The sequence below is a fragment of the Amblyraja radiata genome, chromosome 9, assembly GCF_010909765.2.
Source record: "Amblyraja radiata isolate CabotCenter1 chromosome 9, sAmbRad1.1.pri, whole genome shotgun sequence".
Lineage (NCBI taxonomy): Eukaryota > Metazoa > Chordata > Chondrichthyes > Rajiformes > Rajidae > Amblyraja > Amblyraja radiata.
This window is the reverse complement of record NC_045964.1, coordinates 6,145,333-6,162,833: the sequence shown is the minus strand read 5'-3', so window position 1 is coordinate 6,162,833 and position 17,501 is coordinate 6,145,333. Positions and strand designations below refer to the sequence as shown.

General features: G+C 47.0%; 1 protein-coding gene across 1 annotated transcript in view; it reads left to right on the top strand.

Annotated features, from left to right (window-relative positions):
* Positions 1-2,272: 2,272 nt before the first annotated feature.
* Positions 2,273-17,501, top strand: part of LOC116977288 (cytosolic phospholipase A2 zeta-like) — a 69,441-nt gene continuing 54,212 nt past the window's right edge. The window contains exons 1-4 of the mRNA XM_033027784.1: positions 2,273-2,284; positions 3,567-3,636; positions 8,498-8,625; positions 11,703-11,825. Of these exons, the coding sequence (XP_032883675.1) occupies positions 2,273-2,284; positions 3,567-3,636; positions 8,498-8,625; positions 11,703-11,825 (333 nt within the window). The remainder of the gene's footprint in view (positions 2,285-3,566; positions 3,637-8,497; positions 8,626-11,702; positions 11,826-17,501) is intronic.

Sequence of the window (17,501 nt, the reverse complement as noted above, 5' to 3'; positions counted from 1 at the left end):
ATGTTTAATCAATAATGTTTTATTATTAATGTTTAATGTTTTATGTGTCATTCCTAACTGTCACTGTATGTCATGTTGTCACTTGCGGGCGGAGCACCAAGGCAAATTCCTTGTATGTGAATACTTGGCCAATAAACTTATTCATTCATTCATTCAGCAGCTTAGCTCTTCCACTTCAAGTCCAAAAGTGGGCATGAACATCTGTGTTGAGGTCGGCCTGTGGAGAGGAAGGTTAAGTGGATTGCGGACAGAGACTCGGAATAAGTGGAACAAGACTTAGAAACCCATCTGATTCGACCATGTTCATGAGAATGTCAACACGGCTCCTCCCGACTGTGGTCAGTATTCTTTACAAATCGGAAGATACGCCACGAACAGCCTCCCCCTTACCTCTGACGGTATGGTCCCTTAAATCTTCTACTCAGATTATATGTAGAGTTAATTGAGCAGAACTTGACAAAAATTGTATTTCATGTTATACCCAAGGAAACTTTGATGCAAAATGAACAAGGTTGCTGTGTTCAGGTTTAAATCATACTTGGTTTACAATGAACCCATCTCACTCCAGTGACTATCAACTTGTGCTTTATAAAAGATCTCAAAGTCCATGGTAACTTGAACCCAGGTCATGCCTGAGCACGGCAATCTATTGATGCCTCCACTCTGAATTGTAAGTACCTTGCTATGACTTTGGCAGGGCACCACATGCATTGCTTAATGCCACCTGCGATTATCCATTGTAAGCTGAGGAAATTGGCCATGGATGACATTTCAGAAGATCAGTGGGAAATGAAAGCTTATCAAAGGCAAGATCTCTGGCGCTCAAATAATTATTCAATGCTATAATACGGATTAGTTTAGTTTATTATTGTCACATGTACTGAGGTACAACAAAAAGCTTTTTGTTGCCCACTTCTTAGAAACATAGAAACATAGAAAATAGGTGCAGGAGTAGGCCATTTGGCCCTTCGAGCCTGCACTGCCATTCGATATGATCATGGCTGATCATCCAACTCAGTATCCCATCCCTGCCTTCTCTCCATACCCCCTGATCCCTTTAGGCACAAGGGCCACATCTAACTCCCTCGTAAATATAGCCAATGAACTGGCCTCAACTACCTTCTGTGGCAGAGAATTCCACAGATTCCCCACTCTCTGTGTAAAAAATGATTTTCTCATCTCGGTCCTAAAAGATTTCCCCCTTATCCTTAAACTGTGACCCCTAGTTCTGGACTTCCCCAACATCGGGAACAATCTTCCTGCATCTAGCCTGTCCAACCCCTTAAGAATTTTGTATGTTTCTATAAGATCCCCCCTCAACCTTTTGAATTCTAGCGAGTACAAGCCGAGTCTATCCAGTCTTTCTTCATATGAAAGTCCTGACATCCCAGGAATCAGTTTGGTGAACCTTCTCTGCACTCCCTCTATGGCAATAATGTCTTTCCTCAGATTGGGAGACCAAAACTGTACGCAAGAACTGAACAAAAGCTTTTTGTTGCCCACTTCTTCTGCCCCCATTGGTCGTGGCTGACCATTGGTGTCTCCAGGGTTCTATTCCCTATATGGAGGACGCCTGTGCATGACTTTGTTTAACGTGGGGAGACTGGCGCACAGACAGCCACCCCACGTGGGGTCCTTGACAGATCTGGGTCAGAATCCAGTGGCATGGAGTCCAAGACGACCGGAGACCCTTTTCTGCTTCAGCCTTCATCCGCCTTCCCAGCCGTTGTGACGCTCCACTAAGGTCAGCCATCGTCCCCCTCCTGTTCCACCGTTGAGGTCTTGGTTGGATTGCTCTTTGTCAGAGACCTCCCCCTCGACCTTACCGCCATGGGTGGCCCTACCAGGAGCATAGCTCCAGACGGCATCGCTCTCAGGATCTCGGGTCCACACAAGCTTCTCCACCACGACAAGGTGACAATCCACGGAGAGGTGTTGGCCACTATCCAGTTAAATAAATTATTATACATGATTACATTCAAGCCGTCCACTGTGTACAGATAAAGGGTACAAAATCTAGTGCGAGATAAAATAAATTCCGATTAAAGATAGTTTAAAGATCTCTAATAGCCCTGTCCCACGGTACGAGTTCATTCCAAGAGCTCTCCTGAGTTTAAAAAAAATCAAACTCGTGGTAAGCATGGAGAATGAACGTAGCGGATACGTCAGAGCTCCGGGACGTCTCTTAGCGGCTCTTAAAGTTAACGGCAGGTTCTCGGGAAGACTCGCTAATGGCAGGTAAGCACGGGAAGACTCGTGAAGATTTTTCAACATGTTGAAAAATGTCCACGAGAGCCCCGAGTACCGACGAGCGGCCATTACCGTAAATCTCCGAGTTCGAATCAGGGCAAACTCGGGAGAGCTCTTGGAATGAAATCAGTTTTCTCTCTCAACTACTTTAATTGGTGTGAAGAAGGGTCCTGACGTGCCTATCCACGTCTTCCAGAGATCTGCCTGATCCTCTGAGTTACTTCAGCACACGATAAAACATTGCAAAGTTCTCTTAACTCAGGACCAGCTGCTGTTGGTTAGAGGGTTACACACTTGAATTGTCTATTTGAGATAGGCATCGGTGAGAGACTAGGGAATTCATAACTTGTACATAGGCCCTGGAGGTTCAACCCATTGTGCCCATCCTGATTTGACAAGACTTAACCATTATTATCCCACTTCATGGCTCTTGAGCTGTACTCTTGGAGTCATGACCACTGACTGCCCAGTCCAACACTGGCTCTGACCTCCCCACCATCCAAGGGATTTATCGGAGTTGCTGCCTCAAAACATCATCAGAGACCCACACCATCCTGGCCACAAACTCATTTTACCACTGCCACTGGGAAGAAGGTAGAGGAGCATGAAAACTGTAACGTCCAGGTTCAGGAACAGCTTCTTCCCTCCAACCATCAGGCTATTAATAATAATAATAATGGATGGGATTTATATAGCGCCTTTCTAATACTCAAGGCGCTTTACATCGCATTATTCATTCACTCCTCAGTCACACTCGGTGGTGGTAAGCTACTTCTGTAGCCACAGCTGCCCTGGGGCAGACTGACGGAAGCGTGGCTGCCATTCTGCGCCTACGGCCCCTCCGACCACCACCAATCACTCACACACATTCACACACAGGCAAAGTTGGGTGAAGTGTCTTGCCCAAGGACACAACGACAGTATGCACTCCAAGCGGGATTCGAACCGGCCACCTTCCGGTTGCCAGCCGAACACTTAGCCCATTGTGCCATCTGTCGTCCCAAACACTACAACCTCCAAATAAGCTCTGAACTACAATAGACTATTATTATTATTGCACTATTTTGTTTGTTTTTTTGAGTATGTGTGTATGTGTATATATACACACTGAACGGGGTACTGATTGGGGATGATCAGCCACGATCACAGTGAATGGAGTTGCTGGCTCGAGGTGCCTAATGGCCTACTCCTGCACCTATTGTCTATTGTGTATTGAAATCTTCTAGGATTAATGTTCATTCGCATTTTCCCCTTTGATTAGACTACTCTTTAGTGTCATCTATTTAAGAGCAAAACTCACCTTCCCCTTTCAGAAGGAGCAACAACCCTACTACAACTTAACGGTGAAAGTTCTCCAGGGAAGGAATATTGTGATGGAAGATTTCAGTAAGTAGTCTCATTCCTGTTTAAATCTTGGTGGTTCAGATGAAAACAGATTATTTTAGCTGTTACATGCATTATTTTAATTACACGAGGTGTTTTGAATCCTTGCCTTTTTTGTATAATGAGGGCCATGCCTGCTGATACCTGCTGATTGTCAGCACCCATCTTGGCTGCAGCTGGATAGATATAAGCCTGTTGTAATTGATTCATTGTTTTTTATTCTTTTATTCTGTCCGAAATAAAGAATTAAATAAATAAATAGACAGATAAATAAATAAATAAAGTATGGGAACGGGTCCTTTTTGCCCCACTGAGTGCGCGCTGACCATCGATCACCCATTCACACTAGTTCTGTGTTATTCCTCTTCCGCAACCACCCCCTACAAGTCAGGAGAAATCTTACAGAAGCCAATTAACTTAGAAACTGACGATAGACTCCATGATAGACTTGTCAACCTGAGGAGCATCTTCAGCAACAGACTGGTACCACCAAGATGCAGCACAGAACGCCACAGGCGATCCATTGTTCCTGTGGCTATCAAACTGTACAACCCCCCCCCCCCCCCCCTATCCTGGACTTGTCACTTTCATGATTCATGTATCTTGTTGTGTTTTATGACCTCTTAGCAGACAAATTTCCGTCCTGGATAAATAAAGTTCTATCTTATCAAATCGTAGACACAAAAAGCTGGAGTAACTCAGCGGGTCAGATAGCTTGCTGTCTGACCCGCTGAGTTACTCCAGCTTTTCGTGCCTGTCTTCGGTGTCTAAACCTGCGTCTAAAGTTCCTTCCTACACAACTTACAAACTAACATGCCTTTGGGATGTGTGAAGAAACAGAGAATGTGCAGACTCCACACAGACAGCACCCACAGTCAGGATTGAACCTGGGCCAAGAATCAAGAGTGTTTTATTATCATATGTCCTGAAACGGAACAATCAAATTGTCTGAAGAAGGGTCTCGACCCGAAATGTCACCCATTCCTTCTCTCCAGAGATGCTGCCTGTCCCGCTGAGTTACTCCAACTTTTTATATCTGTCTTAAGTGTACAGAGATGATTTACATGGATGTTGCCAGGACTTGAGAGCCTGAGCTATAGGGAGAGGCTGGGCAGGTTAAGAATGTATTCCTTGGAGCGCAGGAGGCTGAGAGGTGATCTTACAGAGGTGTATAAACTCATGATAGGGTAGACGCAGGAGTCTTTTACCCAGAATAGGGGAATCAAGACCCTATAGGTTTAAGATGAGTGGGGAAAAATTTAATAGGGGGCTGAGGGGCAACCTTTACATGCAGAGAGTGGTGGGTATATGGAATGAGCTGTTAGAGGAGGTAGTTGAGGCAGTTAAAAGACATATGGACAGGGAAAATTTAGAGGGATGCGATCCCTCTGTTGATAAATGTGAGGTTATCCACTTTGGTGGCAAAAACAGGCAAGTAGACTATTATCTAAATGGTGGCCGATTAGGAAAAGGGGAGATGCAACGAGACCTGGGTGTCATGGTACACCGGTCATTGAAAGTAGGCATGCAGGTGCAGCAGGCAGTGAAGAAAGCGAATGGTATGTTAGCATTCATAGCAAAAGGATTTGAGTATAAGAGCAGGGAGGTTCTACTGCAGTTGTACAGGGTCTTGGTGAGACCACACCTGGAGTATTGCGTACAGTTTTGGTCTCCTAATCTGAGGAAAGACATTCTTGCCATAGAGGGAGTGCAGAGAAAGTTCACCAGACTGTTTCCTGGGATGCAGGACTTTCATATGAAGAAAGACTGGATAGACTCGGCTTGTACTCGCTAGAATTTAGAAGATTGAGGGGGGATCTTATAGAAACTTACAAAATTCTTAAGGGGTTGGACAGGCTAGATGCAGGAAGATTATTTCCGATGTTGGGGAAGTCCAGAACAAGGGGTCACAGTTTAAGGATAAGAGATCTCATCTCGGTCTTTTAGGACCGAGATGAGAAAATCATTTTTTACACAGAGAGTGGTGAATCTCTAGAATTCTCTGCCACAGAAAGTAGTTGAGGCCAGTTCATTGACTATATTTAAGAGGGAGTTAGATGTGGCCCTTGTGGTTAAAGGGATCAGGGGGTATGGAGAGAAGGCAGTTGGATGATCAGCCACGATCATATTGAATGGCGGTGCAGGGCCGAATGACTCACTCCTGCACCTATTTTCTATGTTTCTATGATCCAAACAAGAGCAGGTGGGGCTAGTCTGCATGGGCAAGCTGGGCCAAAGGGCCTGTTTCTGTGTTGTATGATTCTATGGCACTGCCCATTGATAGGTCAGAAATGCTTCAGGGTAATGTTCCAGTTCCCTGAGCAGTCTTTGCTGTGACAAGATTCTCTGATGAAGCAGCTAAACATCAACCTTTAGTTCATGTTGGCCGCCACGTGTTGCATTATGGGAAATCTAACCAAGCACCACACCTCAGGAGTTTGGGAACGATTTTTACCACCGTCTTGGGGAAAGTTGTCAAGGAATCATCGCCAGATTTGGCCATCTCCTGAGAATGGACAAGATCAGCGGCTTCATGGTGCTTCCTCACACCCAGAACTCCCGCAGAGATGACTTCATGCACATAATTACCAAAAACATCGTCTTGTTGGAACTGACAGTGCCGTGGGAGGACCGTCTGGAGGAGGCCCACGAGAGGAAGATGACCAAGCATGAAGAGCTGGTCATAGACTGCTGTAAGCAGGGCTGGAAGGCAAGGTGTATGCCCATCGAGGTTGGCTGCAGAGGTTTTGCAGGGCAATCGCTCTACAAAGCCTTGAGTGCACTGGGCATAAACGGAGTGGCGAGGAGAAAGGCCATCAAGAACACCACAGAGGCAGTGGAGAAGGCCGCGAGATGGTTCTGGATCAGGAGAGGAGGTCCATGGGGAGGAGTGAAGGCCACCTGAACACAAGTCGTGGTCTGATCATGGCTGGGTCACCTGGGCGAGGGTGTCTGATGTTGAAAGACCCGAAACACCCAATGACCCCAGGTTACATCACTGATGATGTGTTCAGGAGCATCAATAGATGTGTTTTTATCAATCAAACAAACTGTGCGAAAGTGCCGAGGACAATGCAATTTGATTTCCTTTTTTCTTTGGGTTTTGCCTTTTTCCACAAGGTGGTGAAATGGTTTCCAAGACTCCTTGATTCAATGACATGTAGTCAGTGATAAAGTCAAACCATTGCCTGTCTAAGAATTGAAAAATACACAGGAATGAACACGCAAGTTGCAGCCACAGATCCAATTTTAGGTAACTTCCAAAACACCCCCTCCTTTTTATTTCCTTCCCTCTCTCCCTTGTGCCCCACCTGAACTCTCCCTATTTCACCCCACCCCCCCTCCATCGACATTATCTTCCTCTAGCTTTACAATTTGCAACTCTTCAATACTTTTGTTCAAGTTCAAGTTCAAGTGAGTTTATTGTCATGTGTCCCTGTATAGGACAATGAAATTCTTGCTTTGCTTAGCACACAGAAAATAGTAGGCATTTACTATAAAACAGATAAATGTGTCCATATACCATGATATAAATATATACACACATGAATAAATAAACTGATAAAGTGCAAATAGCCGAAAGTGGTTATTAATAATCAGAGTTTTGTCCGAGCCAGGTTTAATAGCCTGATGGCTGTGGGGAAGTAGCTATTCCTGAACCTGGTTGTTGCAGTCTTCAGGCTCCTGTACCTTCTACCTGAAGGTAGCAGGGAGATGAGTGTGTGGCCAGGATGGTGTGGGTCTTTGATGATGCTGCCAGCCTTTTTGAGGCAGCGACTGCGATAAATCCCCTCGATGGAAGGAAGGTCAGAGCCGATGATGGACTGGGCAGTGTTTACTACTTTTTGTAGTCTTTTCCTCTCCAGGGCGCTCAAATTGCCGAACCAAGCCACGATGCAACCAGTCAGCATGCTCTCTACTGTGCACCTGTAGAAGTTAGAGAGTCTTCCTTTGTCTCACCCCTTGTCTGGGGTGGGAGACTGCAACCTTCACGTGGTCCGCCCTGTTTCCACGAATGCAATCAACCCGGCATGCACAATCAAATAAGATCAAATAGAAGAAGTTGTCCCACAACTTTAGGCAGGCGCGCACACACACACACAACACACACACACACGCACACACCACACACACACACACACACACACACACACACACACACACACACACACACACACACACACACACACACACACACACACACACACACACACACACACACATCCATGGTCTCCGGAGATGCTGCCTGATCCACTGAGTTAAGGGCCTGTCCCACTGTACAAGGTAATTCAAGAGTTTTCCCGTGGTCTCCCCTGATTCGAGCGCGTGTAATGTACGTAGCGGGTACGTTGGGGCTCGTACGAGTAAAAAGTAACAATTTTTTTCATCACGAGTATTTTTTTACTCGTGAACATTTTTCACAGTGTTGAAAAAAATGTCACAAGTTGACCGAATTTCCCGAGTACCTACCGTTACTCGCATGAGCCGCTACGGGACATCCATGAACTCCTACGGACCCGCTACGTACATTACACAAGCTCGAATCAAGGGAGAACTCTTGAATTACCTCGTACAGTGGGACAGGCCCTTTACACCAGCACTTTGTAAATCTCTTTTTGTAAATCAGCATCTGCGGTTCTGTGGATCTGCAACATCGTGGGATCCTTTGAGCTTCAGACAAAAGTTTATCTTCAGCAGCTCAGAATGCGGCTTCATGGTGTGTGAACCGTTGTGAATTTGTCCATGTTTACATGCAGGACAGGCAGAGGCAATGATTGCCTGCCTTGCTCTGCCATGCTGTGTGATTCTTGAGATGATTTTTGACACTCGTTTTAGATTGTATCACCCCTGTGCCTCTCCACAGTGAGTGCAAAAGACTGTTACGTCTCCTTGCACCTCCCCACCGCATCTGTAGTCGACTACAGGACAAAAAGCATCAACGATCTGCAGTGGAATGAAACCTTCAATTACAAGATCCAGGGCATTATAAAGGTAAGCTGGCTCAGGCTGTCTGCCACAGTGTGCAACATCTACAGCCCAAGGCACAGGTTACAGGCGGAATAATGCTGACACACGTTCTCAACACCTAACCTCCCAATTCAGTCAGTTAATATGTAGGAAGGAACTACAGATGTCGGTTTACACCCAAGTTAGACACAAAATGCTGGAGTAACTCAACGGGACAGGCAGCATCTCTGGAGAGAAGGAGTAGGTGACATTTCGGGTCGAGATCCTTCTTCAGACTGAGAGTCGGGATAGCGAGATACAGAGATAAGGAAGTGTAAGGTGTGAAAACAAGACATCAAAGGGGATGCAGCTCAGGGGAAATGTAGAATTGTTAGCGAGGAGAAGGTTACAACAAAGCATACAGAGATAAAATTTAATCGGGGCAGTCAGACTGGTCGGGGAACTGGGAAGGGGGAGGGATGGAGAGAGATGGAAAGCAAGGGTTACTTGAAGTTGGAGAAGTCAATATTCATACTGTTGCTACCGGTGAATGCTGCCCAGGCAAAATGAGATGCTGTTCCTCCAATTTGGTCACCCATTCCTTCTCTCCAGAGATGCTGCCTGTTCCGCTGAGTTACTCCAGCATTTTGTGTCTATTTTCAGTGTTAACCAGCATCTGCAGTTCCTTCCTACCCCTTTATTTGGTTAGGTGAAGGTTCCTCCATCCGATATGTAATGCTTTAGGTTGGGACCCTGCTTCAGACTTTGTCTTTCCGAGGTAAACCTGCACCTGCAGTGCCTTGTGTCTACATTAAGAAAGATAGCCACTTCTTTTCTGCCCATCTTCTCATTGCCATCTCAGTCAAGAAATCGTGGTTGTTTCTCTCTCCACGAATGCTGCCTGACTAGCTAAGTTCTTCTGTCATTTTCTATGTCAGTATTTAAATATGTTTTGCATTCGGAAGGCATTAGGGTTATATCATCCTCTATTTTGCATTGCCTGGGCGCAGAGCAAAGGGGAAACAGCAACCAATAAGTTATTTACCCGAGGTGCTCACTTGGTATTTTGGAATGGCAAAAGGTATAGAAGTGTGAAAACACGCACCTCCAGTTTTAGGCACAGTTTCTTCCAAGCTGTATTAAGGCAAGTGAATCATCCTACCACAACCAGAGAGCAGCCCTGAACCAAGAGCGGAACTCACTATCAAAACATGGAGGGGACGGGGAAGCATACGCATACTCACACACACGCGCGCGCGAGGCTTCGGAGGCTCAATCCAGCGCTAAATGCAGCTCAACTCTGCCTGTCTCACCGGGTTAACTACAGCCTTGTCTGGACTGACGGGATACCAGCGCTGCTTCTCCGCGCTGGCCATATTTCCCGCAAGCCCAGGCAGGTTAACCTGGCAGGGATATTCCCCACCTCTCAAAACATGGGGGGAACGTGTCCCCTCTGGCCCCCCCAGGTTTTCCGCCCCTGCCATGAACTACTATCTACCTCACTGGTGACCCTCGGATTATCCTTGATCAGGCTTTACTCTCTTTACCCTGTGTTAAACGTTATTCCCTTATCATGTAAATGGTTCGATTGTAATCATGTATTGTCTTTCCGCTGACAAAAGCTTTTCACTGTACCTCGGTACACGCAGTGGCGTAGGGTGGGTTTTGCTCGCCCGGGGCAGTTTAAAATATTGCGCCTCATTAGCGGTTTTTGGTCTCTTCCTTCGGGGGATGCGACTTCTTTTGTCGTATCCCCCGTCTCCGCCTGCGCCGAGGCCTAATGGCGGCTTCGGAGCTGGGGCAGCGGTAGCGGCGGCTGGGACAGCGGCAGCGGCAACCAGTACTCGGAGCTGGGCAGCGGCGACAGTGGCAGCGGCGACCAGAACTCGGAGCTGGGCAGCGGCAGCGGCGACAGTGGCAGCGGCGACCAGAACTCGGAGCTGGGCAGCGGCAGTGGCGGCTTTGACAGCGGCGGCCTGGCCTCGGAGCTGGGACAGCGGCGACCAGAACTCGGAGCTGGGGCACGTTCCGGCGGCAGCGGCCACTCGACCCGACCACGGGCCCAGTGGACGACAGCGGCGGCTGGGACAGTGGCAGTGGCTTCGGCGCAGAGATCGCTGGTTGGTTAAAATTGTTGGATACATTTTAGGGGCGCAAAAAGATTGTTAGATAAAAAAAATTATAAAATGGCAAAAAAATGTACATTTTATTACAATAATTCAGGGGAAGGCTGCTAAAGAGGTGCAGCGTGCCTTTAGAACAATTTTATTTGCCATTTTATAAAAAAAATGTATCCAACTATTTTTTTGCGCCCCTAAAAATTTAGCGCCTGGGGCAACCGCCCCTCTGGCCCCCCCCACGCTACGCCACTGGGTACATGTGACAATAAACGAAACTAAACGGAAGTCTGCCGCCATACACAGCAATTCTCCTTCCGGGCACTGAGATCTACTCTGGCTACGAGTAGGACCTCGCTTTGACTCTCCCGAAACGTCGGGCCTCACTCACCCAGACCTGCAACCGACCCCAATTCTATACTCCATAGATGCTGCTGGAGCTCGATTTGTTACTAACACCTATGAGAGAGAAGCGAGTGTCACCAAACTTCTGAATTCTCCGGGGTGGAACCCTCTCCAAGACAGACGTGAAGCTCACCGTTTGACCTGTTTTTACAAAATGTTAAATGGCCAGCTCGACATAGATTAGATTACAAGACCTACACCAAACCCAAACCAATTAGGAGCAGACGAGGGCATTCAATCCAATTTGTGATCCCAGCTACAAAGACAGATGTGTACAGCAATTCGTTCTTCCCCCGCACAATTAAAGCATGGAATAATCTCCACCCAACTATAGTTACCCAACCAGATGCAACTAAATTTAAAGTAGCTCTTTCTTCCCAATAACCCTTTCTGGCTTAAGCCCTCCCTTCACCACCTCCAGTTTAAATTCCAGTTGGAATATTTTGGAGGACCAAGAAACCAAGAACCAAGAAGAACCCGCTGAGTTTCTCCAGCACTTTTTTCTACCTTCGATTTTCCTGCATCTGCAGTTCCTTCTTAAACTAAACTAATTTTGGGTTCTGTTGGTGAGATGTGTTTTTTTATTCCCATCCTGTTTAGAATGTATTGGAGCTCTCCATCTACACTGAAAACGTCAAGATGACAAAACATCTGTCGTCAGTAGCTTTTGACATTGGGAAAATTGAACTTAACCACAGTATGAACACCACCATAGACCTGAAGGTATGTTGTTGATTTGAAGACATAACGTCACAGGCCAAATGTCCTTTTTTCTAAACATACTGAGAGGAATAACAAATGTTCTAGCTTGTTGAGAGATGCATTGTGCAGATTGGTGGTGGTCATACAACGTCCATAACCATAACGTTTTCTTCTTCTTCTTGTGTATGGCGTGCACCGCCTAAAGTTGTAGGATAACTTGTTCTATTTGATCTATTTGTTTGTGCACGTCGGGTTGATAGCATGTCAAAACAGGGTGGACCACGTGAAGGTTGCAATCTCCCACCCCAGCCATATAGTTATGAGGCTCTATCAGGCGCTGGCATTTGGAATATTGTGAGCTGTTTTGGGCACCATATCTGAGGAAGAATGTGCTGGCTCTGGTAGGGCCCAGAGGAGATTTACAAGAATGATCCCAGGAATGAGTGGGTTAACATTTGATGAGCCTTTGACAGCTGGGCCTGTACTCGCTGGAGTTTAGAAGGATGAAGGGAGGGGGACCTAATTGAAACGTACATAATAATGAAAGGCTTGGATAGAGTTGATGTGGAAAGGGTGTTTCCACTAGTGGGAGAGTCTAGGACTAGAGGTCACAGCCTCAGAATTAAAGGATGATCTTTTAGGAAGGAGATGAGGAGAAATTTCTTTAGACAGAGGGTGGTGAATTTGTGGAATTCTGCCACAGGAGGCTGTGGAGGCCAAGTCAGTGGATATATTTAAGTCAGAGATAGATAGATTATTGATTAGTACGGGTGTCAGAGGTTGTGGGGAGAAGGCAGGAGAATGGGGTTAGGAGGGAGAGATAGATTGAATGGTGGTGTAAACTTGATGGGCCGAATGGCCTAATTCTACTATCATTTATGATCTATGATCTTACGGTAGTTAATCTAGAGCAGCTGCAGTGCAAACACTAATTAATTGGCTGTAAGATCCCCCAGAGAGAGTGGAAGGGGTGGAATGTTCTCTGTATATCCAGATTCCTTTGTGCCATAACGCACTGATATTTTTGGGTTCTCGTCCCCCTTTCCCAGAAACAATCCAGTTATCCATAGATGCTGCTGCACCCGCTGAGTTTCTCCAGCAATTTTGTGTACCTTCGATCTTCCAGCATCTGCAGTTCCTTCTTGAACAGTTAATGGAATATATCATTTTTCACGAGTGGATAGATGTTTAGATACGGTGGACAGTCATAATGTTTTTCCCCAGGAAGCAAATGTCAAAGTCGAGAGGGCATGGTTTGTAATGAGAGGGGGGCAAGATTAAAGGAGGTTTGTGAGGCAAGACCTTTGGCAGAGTGAGTGGTTTGTGCCTAGAACACACTGCCAGGGGTGGTGATGGTGGAGGCAGATGTTATCGTGGTGTTTCAGAAGCTTTTAGACAAACATGTGGATATGCAGGGGATAGAGGAATACGGATCACATACAAGAGATGAGATTAGTTTAACTCGGCATCAGGTTCAGCACAGACATTGTGGGCAGAAGGGGTTGTTCCTGTTCTTATTTAGTTTTATTTAGAGATACAGCGCGGAAACAGGCCCTTCGGCCCACCGAGTCCACACCGACCAGCGATCCCCGCACATTACATGATCCTACACGCACTAGGGACAATTTTATACATTAATACCAAGCCAATTAACCTACAAACCTGTACGTCTTTGGAGAGTGGGAGAAAACCGAAGATCTCGGAGAAAACCCACACGGTCACGGGGAGAACGTGCAAACTCCGTACAGACAGCACCCGTAGTCGGGGTCGAACCTGGGTCTTTGGCGCAGTAAGGCATCGACTCCACCACTGCGCCACCGTGCCGCCCATAATGTTCAGTGTAAACCCCAATCATGCATTGTTGAATTATATGTGACACCAGTTACTAAGGAGGCTGGTGAAGTGCAGAGAAGGAGATATGAGATGATATATATTGTCATGAATGATACATGCTGTTAATTTAGCTTTGGTCGGCTGGGGTGAAGGACTAATATAGTTAAACCATGGTTAGAATTTTTGAGCCCAATATTTTGTGCCAACCAGGATCACATAACACTTTCACACCTAAGTACCTGTCCAAGTGTCTGTTAATCATTGTATATGTCTGCCTCAACTACCTCTGGCAGCTCGTTCCACACATTCACCACTTTCACTTACCTTTCAGATCGCCTTTAAATATATTCCCTCTCGCCTTAAATCTGTGTCCTCAAGTTCTAGATTCTCCTGATCGGGGGGAAAGATTCTGACTGTCCCCTCTATAATTTAATAAACCTATGAAGTTACTGACTGTAAAGGGAAATTCATTTTGTTGTCTCTAATTGAGCCAATGACAATAAATTTGAATACAGAATTTGAATACAAAGGTCACCCCTCAGCTTTTGACGTTCCAGTGAGGATAGGCCTATCCATCGGCACAGTGGTGCAGTGTTGGAGTTGCTGCCTTAAAGCCCTGTCCCACGGTACGAGTTCATTCCAAGAGTTCTCCCGAGTTTGCCCTGATTCGAACTCGGAGATTTACGGTAATGGCCGCTCGTCGGTACTCGGGGCTCTCGTGGACATTTTTCATCATGTCGAAAAATCTTCACGAGTCTTCCCGAGCTTACCTGCCGTTAGCGAGTCTTCCCGAGTACCTGCCGTTAGTGTTACGAGCCGCTAAGAGACGTCCCCGAGCTCCGACGTACCCGCTACGTTCATTCTCCGTGCTTACCACGAGTCTGATTTTTTTTTTCAACTCGGGAGAGCTGTTGGAATGAACTCGTACCGTGGGACAGGGCTATTACAGCGGCAGAGACCCGGGTTTGATCCTGACCACGGGTGCTGTCTGTACGGAGTTTGTACGTTTTCCCTGTCACCTGCGAGGCTTTTCTCCGAGATCTTCAGTTTCCTCCCACACTCCAAAGACCCACAGGTTTGTAGGTTCATTAAAAGTGTAAATTGTCCCCAGTGTGTGTCGGGTAGTGTTAATGTGTGGGGATCAGTGGTAGGTGCGGACTCGGTGGGCCGAAGGGCCTATTTCCGCGGTTCCCGGAGGTTGCAGGTGATTGCCGGAGGTTGCAGGTAGTGGAAGCAGGTAGGGAGACTGACAAAAACCTCAGGGAACCGCACGGAAACCTTGGGCGGGGCACAAAGTCTCCAGAGGTTTCCATTCAGGTTTCCTAAGTGGGACAGGGGCATAACTCAGCAGGACAGGCAGCATCTCTGGAGAGAGGGAATGGGTTATGTATCGGGTCGAGACCCTTCTTCAGACTGAAGACTCCAACGTTTTGTGTCTACCTTCGATTTAAACCAGCATCTGCTGTTCTTTCCTACGCAGTTTTTATTTGGTTGGGACAAGGGGGAGAAGGGGGGGGTGAGAAGGAGTGGAGACACATTTAAGAAGCCAGACAACTTTTAATAAGCCAGAGATACACAGCTGTGACGTTCGGTGGGCATTTAACATTACCGGTCAGTTTGCCTTGGTTCTGAAAACTCGTGCTTACGTTTTTTCCCCCCCAATGAGGCAATGAAAATGCCCGGTCAGCAAAGGCGATTAACTAAAACTATCTACAGCTACCTCGACTACCTATAACTACATGGCGACCCCACTACCACCGCACCTACCACTACAAAAGTATCAATTTTCTCCAAGGCGACCAATTTTTGGTTGCAGAAAATTTCTCAACGTGTTGAAACATTTGCTGTGGCCCTACTGAGGCCGCGACTAGTTTCCAGAATGCGGGAACTCCTCGCGACCATGAAGGAGACTCACCAGAGACCACCAGCGGACATGTGGCGATCATGTGGTGATCATGAGGTGAGCGCAGGGTGTCCTGCATTTGCCTAAGTGGGACAGGCCCTTTACGCCAGGATTTTGTGTCTCTTTTGGGCTCCTCTTTAATTTAGAATAAACAACATAGAAAAGTACAGCACCGGGGCAGCTCCTTCAGCCCACAATATCTGTACCCATCATGGTAACCTAATTTCAAGATAACATAACTTCATTTGCCTGCATGTTGTGATCCATAAAGGGCCTGTCCCACTTAGGCTATTTTTTGGACGACTACAGGCGACTAGGCTGTCACCATATGGTCGCCTGGGTGTCGACTGTATGGTCGTGAGTCGTCTCCTCAGTCGCCCAAAGAGTCGTAGCGTCTTTCTGGAAGCCGCTAGATTTTCAACATGCTGAAACATTTTCGGCGACAGTGGGTTTGACGCCAATGAGCGTAGCTTGACTTCTCCTGACGTAGGTGCTGTCGTAGGTTGTTGCCAGGGTGACGTAGGTTGTTGCCAGGGTGTCGTAGGTTGTCGCCAGGGTGACGTAGGTTGTTGCCAGGGTGACGTAGGTTGTTGCCAGGGTGTCGTAGGTTGTTGCCAGGGTGTCGTAGGTTGTTGCCAGGGTGTCGTAGGTTGTCGCCAGGGTGTCGTAGGTTGTCGCCAGGGTGTCGTAGGTTGTCGCCAGGGTGACGTAGGTTGTCGCCAGGGTGTCGTAGGTTGTTGCCAGGGTGACGTAGGTTGTTGCCAGGGTGTCGTAGGTTGTTGCCAGGGTGACGTAGGTTGTTGCCAGGGTGTCGTAGGTTGTTGCCAGGGTGTCGTAGGTTGTTGCCAGGGTGTCGTAGGTTGTTGCTGGTGCTGACTTTGGGGTTTTTTTTGTTGTTAAAGTTATGATTCTATTTGTCTATTAAAGTTATGATTCTATATGTCGAAGGGGGGTCCAGTCGTCGTTTTTTCGCTGACCTGCTACAACTATGACAGTCACTGGCAGTTGCCAAAAAATAGCCTAAGTGGGACAGGCCCTTAGCCCTCCATTCCCTGCATATCCGTGTCTATCTCAATGGTTCAATGGTTCTTGGAACACAAGAACTGGGGTCTAAAAAATGGGAGGGGGAGAGTGGGTGCTGGGGAGCAGAAGAGCTGGAGCAAGTAATGGGAAGTGGGGTGTTGGTAAGTGGTCCGGTAAGTGGGAAGGGTAGCTGGGGAACTCATGGAGCTTCATTGAGAAGGGCGGCAAGGTGGTTACCTGGCAGGCTGATTCTGGGGCCTTTGATATTTCCGAACGGTGGGTTTGTAGACTAATGAAATGTTAAACCCCTGTCCCACGGTACGAGTTCATTCCAAGAGTTCTCCCGAGTTTGCCCTGATTCGAACTCGGAGATTTACGGTAATGGCCACTCGGTTCATCATGTTGAAAAATCTTCACGAGTCTTCCCGTGCTTACCTGCCGTTAGCGAGTCTTCCCGAGTACCTGCCGTTAGCATTAAGACGTCCCCGAGCTCCGACGTACCCGCTACGTCGATTCTCCGCGCTTACCACGAGTTTGATTTTTTTTTAAACTCGGGAGAGCACTTGGAATGAACTCGTACCGTGGGACAGGGCTTTAAATGTGCAGGGCTATTATGATTCCCTGCTCATACACTTGCTAACAGCGAGGGTTAACAGCAGGTGTCAGGGGTTATGTGGAGAAGGCAGGAGAATGGGGTTAGGAGGGAGAGACAGATTAGCCATGCATTGGATGGCAGAGCAGACTTGATGGGCTGAATGGCCCAATTCTGCCCCTATCACTTATGAACTTATGACTTATGAGCGGTCATTGGGAAATCCTGTCATATTTCTGTCGCATGGTTGCTGTGAGTTAATTTTAAACTCTGCTCCCAGGAAGGTTTTAACTTTTTTTTACAGCACCAGTAAAGACTGGCGGCTGTACTTGTTCTTAATGCAGGA